The sequence below is a fragment of the Sturnus vulgaris genome, chromosome 20 (assembly GCF_052056855.1).
Source record: "Sturnus vulgaris isolate bStuVul1 chromosome 20, bStuVul1.hap1, whole genome shotgun sequence".
Classification (NCBI taxonomy): Eukaryota; Metazoa; Chordata; class Aves; order Passeriformes; family Sturnidae; genus Sturnus; species Sturnus vulgaris.
The window spans coordinates 3473983-3487188 of record NC_142262.1 but is presented as its reverse complement, the minus strand read 5'-3'; the positions used below and the strand labels follow the sequence as shown (position 1 = coordinate 3487188).

Here is a 13206-nt window from a genome sequence, read left to right as displayed (position 1 = left end):
ATCCCCTCTGACCCTTTCTCTCATGACAAAATCCATCCAACACCCCCCTGCAAACCCCCTGCCCTTGCAAAGGGAACACAGGTCTGGGAGCTCAGCTGCAGAGCCAGAACCTGCTCTTCCAGCTGGGACAGAGAATAAAATCTTGGGATTTTAGGAAACAGAGGTGAAGTCAGAGCAAACAACACACTCAAGAAGCAGAATTACTTCACTGCCTTGCAACAGCTACACAGCCAGTCCAGTCCCATGTTAAGCTGATGTTCTTGCAAGTCAAAACACCTGTGTGTGTGTATATATATCTATATCTATATATATACATATAGTTTCCAAGGTTTTACACTGTAACATTTGAAATTATGAATCAGATAACCAGATACTTTCTTTCAAGTATTATTCATCTGTACAACTTAAGCTAGCCCTGAGGAATCATTAAAGAAAAATTTTTGCCAGGAAAAAATAACCTAGAATTTATGATTCATTCACTTCTGAAACAATAAAATGGTTCGCTATAACAAAAATAACTATATTGTAAATACTTCAATTAAGATGTAAAAAAAAACCCTAGCCAAATACAAGGAAGAAAGCATACCCTTAGAATAAAAACAAACCACTAAATGTGCTTATGTGTGCAAATAAGAAAACATCTTGCTGGAAAAAAGTAATTTTATGAAATGCAGTTAACACCTCTACTACTCTATTTTTTAGGGATTTAATGGTCTTAGAACAACAAAGATACACCTCAACTCTCAAACTTAACTATTCTTCTATTAAGCTGATAAATAGGTATTTATTTCAGCAGAAGGTGATGCATGTAGTGTATACCTAAAAACCAAACAGATCCTGACCATCCCCCTGGGAAGCAGACAAGGCTATCACTGACCTTCAATCATCATAAAAGGCATCAGCTGGAAAAAATCATGCATTCAATAACTTTATAATTGTCCAAAGCTCAAAGAGGTGTGAAAATGAGCAGTTTTTGGAAAAGAAGTCCCACAGGATCAGACTTTGTTTTGCCTAGTGTCAAACACTGGGGGAAAAGAGAAGCACTGTTATGCATCAACAAATAACTGTAAAATATGAAACAGTCTGAAAACCTCATTTTCCTTCATAGTTAAACAATATTAAGTTTACTTAAAATGAAACCTTGCAGTTTCACATTTCATCAGTTCATTCATTTTCAGTTTTCTCAAAAAAAAATTTAAAAATCATCCATCTGAATGCACCCATAAGTTCTCAGTCTGTCTACAGACCTCTACAAGAAACTTCAAATTGCACATCTGCCTGTCTATTGCTGGAGATACACCTGCTCAGTACAGGTAATTTCTGGTTTGTTTCTTCACTGGTCAAACTCCTTTTCAGGCTCCTTTTTGTGTGTTTCATACACACAAAGTGAAAATCAAAGTGTTTCACAGCATTGGAAACTGAGTGTAAACAGAGCACAGAGAACTAAATCAACCCCCTGACACTGGAAGATGTTCTGGTGCAAATCCAGTGTGGATAAAGTGTAAAATTAAAGGGTTACCCTCTTCTATATAGAAATATTCACAAAGAATGCAAGATCCATCACAGTGTACAACTGATGACTGCCACAGCTCGTAGCTTTCTCTGTCTGCTTGATATTTAACATTGATTCTAACTAAAGAAGCTCAAATCTTCCATGCAATGAACTCGCCAACAGCAGATAACATTTCTCTGAAAACCTGTAACTTCTGGAGTTGCACTAATTGTAACTCCAGAACCTTTGTGAAAATACAGCATGTAAATGAGTCAAGGAAACTTAAAAACTACATAATTCAATTGTAATTCACAGCAAGTTTTCTGACCCTTATAAAGCAAGAAAATACTAGCATTAATGAAGTGACCAAGATATTCTTAGAATCAAGGGTCTTTTCAAAAAAACTTCCCAGGTTTGCAAAAAGCTGAAGAATTCCTTTTGCTCTAAACATAAAGAGTAACCTGATCTTACCTGGAAGCGTTTTTAGAATTATGTCCTGTATCATGGCCACTTTGAAGCTAGCCCTTAATTCCCTATCTCTTCTATATAGTATCAAGGTGATGAACACGTGGAACAAAGGAACAGATGGGAGAAATTTTGGGGTGGGTGTTTTTTCCTTCTTGTTTTTAAACTTTTGGCCTCTTCCCAACTGTAACCACTCACATTCTTTGCACGTTAGGCATCCTGAGTTCTTATAAAGCCCCTCTGCTGTAGATGACTCCTTCCCAATAAAACAGATCACCAAGAGAACATCACACGTGCAGCAATTCCCGGGTTACAAAGTGTTAACAAGTGTTGAAGGCTCTGCAGCAGGAGGCTCTGGGCTGCCTCTGTGACCCTGTGTCACGTTCAGTGCTGCAGCACCAGAGCCCAGGTAACAACAGATCCCCAGCACCTGGTCCTGCCAAAACCAGACCCCACCATCTCATTCCCCCGGACAGCTCCTCGTTCCAGGGCCCCTTTTCCACCACCCTGATCCAGCTTTTGCACCCTGAGCATTCCAGGTAGTGCCTCTCTTCACACCAGGAGCAGGCTGAGCTCAGCTCCTCACTAAACCTGCACCAAGCCTTACCCGGCTGACACAGCCACACCTGCCTATTACCGTGTCCCTGTTTGACGGTGCCTCTGCCCCACAATAAAGGATTTCTACAAGAAAAAAGCATTTTTAGATGATGTGCAATGTATTTTTAATCCTTTCTGAAACCGGTTGAAGCTTAGCAGAATCTTCCCAAAATAAATTTGGTCTGATTTAGCTGCTCAGCATGAAAAACGTCCGTGTTAGCCGGCTGCTAGCAGCACTGAGCAGTGTCTGATAATGGGAAGCACTAACTGGAGCTGGCATTATTAGCTCCAGCTCACTATTCCAAGTTCAGCCAGAGTTATAAATTCCACTGATGGCAAGTAAAAGGCCAAGATGTTCAGACAGACAAAGCAATTCCATGTTCAAATGACACAAAGTAGAAGCAAGTGCAGGCCCCAGAGCTCCCAGTCCCCACAGTGCTGAAGGGACAAAGGAACAATCCAAGGGTCAGGGTGACCAGGGACAATTTTCCTGAGCATTTACAGCCACTCCACTGCAGTGACACAGGGTGGGAGCACGACAAGTGCATCTCCAGGCATGGACCACACTGCAAAGAACTGTTGAAATGTGGAGAGTGAGGTTACTAAATTCCAATAAACTTATGAAAAATGTAAAGCTTTTGAATGGGTCCAAAGTCCTGCTCAGGGTAGATGAAGTTACATTATGCTGATACACAGGAAATAGCTGACTGATTCTACAGGATGAACAATTCACCAGAGGAAAGGAACTTTCAGGAAAAATGATAAATATTGTAATGAGGAAATCCGAGGCACGTATTCACAATGCCACATTCACATCTCACAAATGAACAGAAATTTCTTCAGGATCCCCTGGCCACAGAAGCAAGTGAGACACAGACAAATCTAAATATACAGGATCTCCCCCCAGGCAGAATAACCACTTGCTGTTTGGGAGGGGAACCAAGAACTTTACTGTCTATCCTTGTAGATGGGACTACAGAACTTTTAACCTCCTTTTACCCCCCTCATAACAGCTACTGAGAGAACACTGTGAACTGTGGGAACTGCTTGAGGAAGGGAGAGGAGACTACACAAATATTTTATGACAAGCCAGGCACGACGCACGTACTACTGAAAATTACTCTAAGTCATTTTTTCCTTAAAGGCCTTCTCTTTTCCTGCTGCAGGAGAAAGCAGAAGCCAACATTTTAAATCATCTTTCAACCCAGTTCTTAAGAAGAAATCCCAAATATGAAGGATGTTCACAAAAGGGCCACAGTGTTACACGACAGCACAACTTCAGAATAAACCTTGCCCCCCTCACATTAGTACCATTACAGAGATTTAAACTCTTTAACTTCTAAACAAAAAAGCTGATATCCAACTATTTAAGGCAAATTGGAATTATTGCACAGCACCTGGAATTTAGAGACAGCATTTGCTTCTCTAAGAAAGCAGGGACACTTCCGTGTGCAGCAGCATTATTATGTTTGAACAGAGGCAACAGCAGATTTTCCCCATTCCAACATCCTTGACCAAGAGTTTATTATAACTGTGTGTGATATATCTCTATCTATATATATCTCACATATATACATTGCAGATTCTGTTCACCAACACCCTGTGCTTCACCAAGCACCCAGAATTGCTGGTTGACATTAGAAATGCCACATACACAACTCACTGGAAATTATCAAAGATGGCACAAAATTTTTTTATCGTTGTTCACAAGCTTCAACTAACAAGAACCTTCTGCAAGAACAGTATAAAACGTTTTGAACTTTCTACTACAATCCTCTAAATAAAAGCCCTAGAAAATTTCTGTTTTATCATGCATTATGCCCTTCTTTAAGTCTGGGCAATTTATGTGTGCTCTGTGCACTCAGGCTTAAAGAAGGTAATAATTTTAAATTTCATACTTGGTACAGCTGAGCAAGTGCTCTCCAGAAGATGTGAGGATGAGGTCCTTCACATCTATATAAATGAAGTACTTAGCAATGGGTATTTTGTGTCCTTTAAAATATATGTATTTGTATTACCAGGATGAAGTGAAATGCTCATTATCTTCAGATTTCCACACTGACAGTGCAATCATTGAATCATTACAGCCTGGCTCAGTGCTGTACTCAGCAACACGAAATGCACATTTCTTTACATTTTAGTCCAAGCACAGGAACCCACATTTATTTTCTGCTTCCACTATAAAGTGACACAAAACCTGAGAAACTTACGGTCCCTTCATGTCCCTGTGTCAGCTCTTGAACAATTGTACCCCACTCTGTCCTGTTTCACACCTACAAATGTCCCCTCCTGCCTCTGAATGACATCACCTGCACCAGCTCTATCCTGTGACGTTTCTCATATCACACCTGATACCACCCTTTGTAAATTAAGACAGAAGAACTTACTTTGCTGCTAAACAAAAAAGAGGACAGCTAAATATTACTACAGCTAAGCACAATGCTATTACTCATCTAGTCCTGCATACAATCTTCTATACAGAGCTATAAACTATTTTATAATCCACCAGGGAAAATAATGGGAAGAACTACTTCTCTGAAAATAAATATTTATAGATATTATAAATAAATAATTTCAGAATAAGGTGAACATTTTCTGTTAAGAGTCAAATTGGAGGACTGTTTGTCATAAGGATACCTCAATGCTTGGTACATTAATGCCATGAATTTCTAATTCCACACTGTTAAGCATGAATGTAATTCTGTGAATTTTATTCAGACATGTTTTGTTCTTTTTCATGCCTAAGGATTTTTATTTTAATTTTTTTAACCAGCCATGTCCATAAATATACAACCCAGATACAGCTTTCCTCCCTCACCAGTAATAAAATTAATTTTAGTACATTCTACATTTTTTGCATTAAAAATACCTGCATTTATTAGATTGTCTTAATAAAATGAAACAACAAATTACTAGGTATACTCCATCTACTTTCCTCATGTCCTATAACACACACAAAGCAGGAGTTTTACCATACATAATTTTAGAAGTGTAGTTTGGTCTTTATTTGTCTTAGAGAAATCTTCTAGTTGACCCAAGTTCAGAAAATTCCTCTAAGTATTACCAACATATTCCACCTCCAATTAAATACAAGCACAACTGCATCTATAATTGAATTTATGTATGCATCTATATATAAGCTCCAAATCAAATGGTTAAGCATGTTAAAAAGAAGCATCATGACAGATATAATTAGTTATTACTCCATTTAACTCCATCAGTAATGCTAAAATCTGGGTCAAGGCAGAATGAAAATGCCAACAGAGCCCTGCTGCTCTGTGAACCTGCCTGAAGCCACCACTCATTTACACATCAGCCCACCACAGTCCTCTATAGCCAGAGAAAAAGGGGAATGAAAAGAGCTGCACTTTAACATGGATATATTCACCCCATGTGACAGCACAGGATGCAGCAGAGGGACACACGCATCCCAAAAATTGGTGCTGTGGGTTGGAAAGCTTTACTATGGCATTGTCACTGATGTTTGTGGCAAGATGGCACCACACACACACTGACTGAAGCATGACTGGCACAATCTGGGTACACAGTTTTACTGTGACCTGTAAATTACATAGCCTGGACATTCTCTGCATATTTGAAGCGACTCAAATGAATCGGGTACAGAAAGGAAGCATTGAAGCCGTTCCACTGACAATCCCACAGCCATGGAGTGACTCTCCCTTTCTCCAAGAAAACAAGCCTTCTAACTTGGGTTAAATATGCACTGGCCAAGAGTCATTCCACAAAATTACCAACAGGATACAGTCACAGAAATTCACATACTGCTACTTTTTGTTTCACTTTCACAATTTTGAAAATGTGAGTAACACTTCATCAAAAGCAATATGTGTTACTCACTTCTGGGGATAACCGTCCTCCTGGTCTGATCTGCCTGAGCAATAACAAGAAAAAGTATTTTGAAGTGGAAAAAAGAGTCTGAAGGATGCTAAAATATAGCTGATAGTGCAACACAAATATGGAATATGAGCAATAACTGCACACAAATCACCCAACTGCATAGTCTCACAAGGCCCAAAACAGAACCATCTTTTCTGTGGATTTAAACTCAAAAGAAACAATGTTCATGGGCAGAAAGTCAAAAGATAGTGGATCTAAATCCCAGCTTTACTTGGTTTATCCTTTTTATGATCTTGAGCATGTCTATTCTCCATCCTGTATCAGTCTCCCCCTTAAACTCAGATGATAATGCTTAGCCAGTTTTGTCCTGGGCTTTGTTATCAACAGACCAAGACTTCTTTAAAGTTACAAGCAATCTTATCCATGTTTTCACTGGAAGTACTTCAAGATGAAGTACCAAGAAAAAGTCAACAATTTGCTTCCTTGAATATATTACTGACATCTGTCCCTCAAGATGCTGATCCTGTTCCCCAAACAGGAGCATGCTTTGCTAACACAGACACACACAGCAGCTCCTTTTCCATGCCCTGTCTGACATCACTGAGGTGAATTCCTCCCAGCTCTCGGGAGTCACTGCAATGATCTCAGCCCTGCACATGTGATGAAGCACTCACATTTTATACATTAAAGCAAGCCCATAAGAGCCTGTGCAGTAATGCACTCGTGCCACTCAGCCCAGTCAGGAGCCAGCTCACGTCATTGTTGTGAGGAGAGCAGGGAAGACACCCAAAGGAATCATCCACCCTTTGTTAAACACTGCAAGAAAGGTCTGGCCCAGTGGTGAGATGTCATCCTAAGTAAGATGGCAAAGCAAGGAAGGACTTCAAAGGCCATGAGATAAACCAGAACAAAACATTAAAAGCCGTCTTCTTTCAGGGATCTACCCATTCACCTTACAGACAAAAAGACAAAATGTTTTCATCTGGGGCCTGATCAGATTTTTTTCAGTGTGTTTAACAAAGAAAACAGAATTTAATTTGTCACCACTAGATGAGTTTCTCAGGTTTGTTCAGCTATGCAGACAGACATTACAGGACAATGTAAACTCTTTAAACTTCACTGAAAACTACAATTCTAAACATTACTCTCTAATATTCCACCCCCAGGATTTCCTTTATTTTTTTCCTGGCAATAGCTTCAATTTTTTTAAACATTACCATTAGGACTGCCTGCAGATTTCCCATATGTCTCCCACATATGCCCCATATGTTACCCACACATGGAAATCCCCTACTAGCTTCTATGTGATACTCTCCTGGTTGTACAGCCACAGGTGAATAGTGGGGGTTTTTAAACTGAATTTCAATCTTTTAATTGAAGCCCTCATATAACTGTTTTCCTATAATTTTCTTCACCAAAAAATCCTTTCTGATCTTAGTTTTCCTTGCCATGATACCCCATTATGTACTCTTGAACATAGATATCTCATTTTATACCCAGATGAATAAAACTTTGTAATACAAGCTGAACTCACAGAAACAAACAGCTGAAACTGCTCCATACAGCTGCTCAGTTGTTTATTACAATTCTTTGGCATCTGTATGATCCACAACTGATTTATATGTATATAAATATCTATAACTCTACACTGTGTATAGAAGAAAGCATTTATTTACACACACTTCATACTTTGAGGAAAATATTGAGGGCCAAGCAGCCATCAGTCCCTGTACATCTGATTAGACACATGTCTATTGACTTGGTTATGACTGCAGCAGTTTAATCCACCTACTATGTAATTTATTGATTTGGATTTCTTAATGACACATGGCTTACAAAAACTAGTACTTAAGTCAAATATACCTTACATGAAGGAACTCCATTGTTTTATTGTTGACCAAAGCCAATCTAACTACAGGCTGCTGGTAGGAGAGGCAGTCCTGCCCTCTTTGCAGCTTCTTCTCTGCCTCCCTCTTCTTCAATACAAAAAAACATTATTTTTCCTGGTAGGATTAGCTTTTAGCTCATCCCATAGCTACTCAGTTGCTGGAGTCAACACAAGGGAGGGCCCAGAAAGTGAAGCCAGGGACTACAAAGAGAAAAAAGAAACAGGACTCAGATTTTAAACTGACCTAAAATGGCACTACAATTTTAGTCAACTATAAAACCACTGCCTTGCTACATAAAAATATATGGAGCTACTTATCAGTTATCAATCAGATGTTCCCACAGTAAGGCTCTGCTATCCATAAAATTCAGTCCTGCTTCCACCACCATTGATGGAAAATTAAGGATTCAGGTAAACCACTGTTTTCAACAGGATTAACAATAGATTTATCCACTGCAAAAAAAAAAAACAGGTTTGAACATTCCACACTGTTTTACAAAGCTCAGGAATATTCTGGCTTTTTCTAAATATTAAGTATGTTTTGCAAGAAATATCACTGGCATTACAACCAGAGTTTGTATGGTCTGGTAAAACAGCAGCACTTTCTCCTTCAACACTGTAACTTCACAGTACAGTCCCACCTTTGTAGTGTGAGGGTTGAATAAAGCAGCAAGAGAGAAGAGACAGAGGGACAGCACATGAGATGCTGATCCATTTCCACAACACAACACCCAGTGCTTTTATTTCCCTAATCAGCAAACCCTGCAGGAAAGCTGGAAGCAGTAAGAAGGAGGAAAAACAAATTCAACAACTCTTCAGGCCTATGTCTGATCCTGTACCAGCAAAACTCTTCCAGCTCATTCCAGTTTTATCCGTGGGACATTCATTACCACTTTTTCCAGCCCAGTGTAACTGTGCTTTGTGGCTATGAAAGTATCTTTACTTGTTAACAATTCTGAGACAAACACTACCTGCAACATGTGAACTAAATAAACTTCTGCACTGAACCTTTACTCAATATATTCTAATGCTCACAGAATTTTGTGGACTTCAAACTCATTTTAGAAAGAATCTGCTTGATAAAAACAGCCTTATGGGCTTCAGAGAGGTGTCATTGATCTCCTAAGTGAAAGCACTCAAAAGTAGCTATTTTAACACTAGACAATTCATATACTGGGATATAAAATATTTACTGAAAACAATGGCTATTTCCCAGTTTTCTGAAGAATGGAAGATCAACACAATTCAACACAGGGGTGGAAGGAATCATAGAATGTTCTGACTGACAGTGTAGTGTATTTACAAATCCCCATATTCAACACAACACTGAGAAAAATCCCACTAGGAATGGAAGGGGATGACTGCTCTCGCAGCTTTTGTAAAACTCAGATGTACCCAGGTTAGGACCACATCAAATGGTGGTAAATATGTGAGAGACAAATTCTCCTTACACTTCCTTGCACATTGTTATTACAAGCTGCTAAGATAAATTTCACAGAAGACTAGTGCAATTCTAGACTTCAGCTAATTTAAATTACATTGCCTATATTTTAATCAGAAACAAGGATTTACACCTCCTGCTAGAAGTATCCTCAGAAGCCACGACACTCAGATTTTAACAATTATCCAGAGATTTTTTAGCCAAAGATTATGTGAACTATATCAACATATGGATCACTAAAGACTCAAGTGATATGTGCAACAAACAGCTACACCTTGAAACAAAAGAAGAACCTTTTATAAGATATGTGTAACACAGATACACTGGAAACTAAATAAAAACTTACTAGAAGTATGCCACCGCTGTGGTTTGTCTCTGTTGTGGAACCCAGACCTAAATAAACTGTTAAACACTTAGTGTAAAGGTATGCCAAACATTTCTCAGAACTTTCTTAAGGTCCCAACAAAGAGTCAACCTTTTTTGCAAAATGAGGCCTAGGTTAAATATTTTATTTGGCTCCTCAAGATGGACTGAGAAGTTGGGCACTAGCTCCAGATCAGTTCTTGGACTCACATCAAACATTACCCTGTCATTTATCCAGTCAGTCAAAACAATGTTTTCCATCTAAACCTTTAATGTTTATGTCCTGAAAAACTGCTAATTGAATCCAGTTCTTGAAATCCATTTTTTAAATCTATACCATCTAATTTAGAGATAATGAACAGAAAAGATAAGTGTTGAACAATGATTGCAGAATTAATCCTATAAATATTCAAGCCAAAACAGAAGACTGCTAGTTTCATAGAGCCAAAGAAAATTAAGATTAAATAGCATTTGTCAGTTCGAGAATAAACTTTTAAAAACATTGGATATACAGATTCTTCTAATTCCAAACAGTTTTAGAACTCAAGAGCCCTCAAACTGCTTTTCCAATCAAAAAGGGTAATCAAAACCACACAAAACACTTAAATCTATTCCTAGGCAAGAACTGACAACATGTCAGCTGAATTAATAAAATTCAATGTTTTCGTTAAACATGTAAAGCTTCCTTACAACAAACGACCTTACGTGAAACAACTCCCAATTATCTAAAGCAGAAAATACCTCAAGCTGTTCAACTGGAGAAACAGGCCAGTGTTTCCTATAAGTTTCCAATAACAGAACTGGTACTCAGTGCCTGCAAGAGCTGCTAACCCTGGAACAGTCTTAAAAAGACAATTTTGCCTTCATCCCATGCTCTGCACATTCCCTTCCTAAAATACAAGACGACAAAAAACCAAAAACATTCCTTAGGGTTGTACCTGCATCATTTGGGGGCTGACCATGGTGTGTAAAACCAGCCTGGTTCTGGTCACAATCACACTCCCCTCCACACACTGAGATTGTCCCAGGCACAATTTCATTATATGCTTAATCCTCAATAAAAATAAAATATGAAACAAATTTGAACACAAAATACAGAGGTGAGAAAGACAACTCCCCAGACAGTATTTTCCTTTTAAATAAGGCTACAGACCATTTTTTATGTTTCAAAGATAAGCAAGTCTGAGCACTCACTGCTCAGGGAAAGAAAGTATTAAAGCACTGCATTAACACAGCAATAACCTGAGGAGAGAGCTACAAAACACTCGGTAAAAACAAGGCAGCACTGTTCCACGCAGCAGTCCCAGCTACGCTCATTTTAGGAATTTTACTTCCAAGTGTAATATAGAGACACTCACAAATCTCCATGAAAACTAGATTACAAATCTAGTCCAAGTAATTCCAAAGTAAAACATAGGCAGATACATTTTACTTTTCCTGTAAAAATAACGTACTTGGAAAAATCAATAGGAAAACACCTCTCTTTACTGGCCATTAAATTTGAGATATTTCTTACGCACCTAAAGTATATACAACAACTCTTTTAATATTTTTTAAAACATTTCTTTTGCAAGCTGCTTAGATACGCTATATAAAGATGAGTATTTACAGTGGAAAGCTATTCTTTTCTAATTGCTCACCTTCATGTACTGATGCTTCAGGACACACAGCATCATTTATGTGCTGGAAGACTTAACAATTCTTTGAAGAAAAGAGCTAGTTTCAAGTGTCCTGATTTTCTTTTAAAGAAAGCTCTAGCAGAATTTCCAATATTTTTTCCTCTAAGCCAGTTTACCTGCGATTTTATATGGAAAAAGGCATAGTTTTAAGTATTTAAGACCAGATTATTTTCCTTCCTAGCATGCAGGTGAACCGTTTTAATGGTATTTTAAAATACCAGAGGTCAAGTGGTCTTCTGGAGGAGGGCAGCACAAGGCACTTCACCCAAGAACTATGAACAATCATAGAATCATGGAATATGCTGAGCTGGAAAGGACCCGCCAGGATGATCGAATCCAGCTCCTACCCTGCACAGGACACCCCAAAATCCCTCCCTGTCCCTGAGAGTGTTGTCCAAAGACTCCCTGAGCTCTGGCAGCCCTGGGGCTGTGACCACTGCCCTGGGGAGCTTCTCCAGTACCCAACAGTCTTAGCTGAGGAAATCGCTTAAAAAACCCCAACAAAACAACAACAATAAACAAACAAAGATATGAAAACAAAGAGCGTGACAGTTTCTTTCGAGTTTACACCGAGAAGACGACGGGAAAATAAACAGCGAAGTTGGGGTGCGGTAGCTGAAGTTCGCCCAGGCGGCTGCGGGGCCCGGGCCGGGCGGGCGGCGGAGCCCGGACACGCCGAGCCCGGGCCGAGGGGAACCGAGGGGAGGGAAACCTCGCCCTCCCCTTCCCTGCGAGGCCTGAGGAGCCGCTCCGGCCCCAGGTTCAACCTCAACGACACCCGGAGGAGCCGCTCCCGCCCCCCGCCCGGGCTGGCCCCGCGCCCCCGGCCCAGCCTCACCTGTCAGCCGCAGCTTGACGGGCCCGTTCCGCCGGGCCCCCGGGTTGGACATGGCCCCGGCCGGGGCTCCCCCGCCGCTGCTCCGCCAAGGGCTCGGGGGAGGCGCGAATGGAGCCGGGCCGGGCGCTCAGGGCAGCGGCGGCCGCCGGAGGAGGAGGAGGAGGAGAAGGAGGAGAGGCCCGGATGTGCCCAGCGTCGCCATGAGCGGGGCCGGGGCCGCGGAGGAGGAGCGGAGCCTTCCCCGCTTCCCTCCGCTTCCCTCCGCTTCCCCGCCCCCGGGCCCGAGCACAACAAAGCCGGGACGGAGCCGCACGGACGGACGGGCTGGTGGCGGGCTCGCCTCGGCTCCTCTCGCTCCGTCCCTCCCTCCTGGCCCGGGGAGGCCCTGCCCGCCCCCCGCGCCCCGCCTCGGGTCGGCCCGGGAGCCTGGGGGGGGGAACGGCGTCAGGTGGCGGCGGCGGCTGGGGCGGCCCTGGCCGGAGAGAGCGGGGGAATGGGGGAATGGCCCTGTCCTGGGAGAGATGGGGATCGGGAATGGCCGGGGATCGGGAATGATGGGGATCGGGAATGATGGGGGAATAGCCG

The 13206-nt window shown here is 41.2% G+C and overlaps 1 protein-coding gene across 2 annotated transcripts in view; it reads right to left on the bottom strand.

Moving 5' to 3' along the window:
• Nucleotides 1-12898, bottom strand: part of SMURF2 (SMAD specific E3 ubiquitin protein ligase 2) — a 59026-nt gene extending 46128 nt beyond the window's left edge. Inside the window, exon 1 of one of the 2 annotated variants that reach the window (XM_088176735.1) lies at nt 12622-12898. In XM_088176735.1, the coding sequence (XP_088032861.1) occupies nt 12622-12673 (52 nt within the window). In that variant the 5' untranslated portion in view covers nt 12674-12898. The remainder of the gene's footprint in view (nt 1-12621) is intronic. The other variant, XM_014882715.2, reaches the window with a different exon arrangement.
• Nucleotides 12899-13206: the final 308 nt, after the last annotated feature.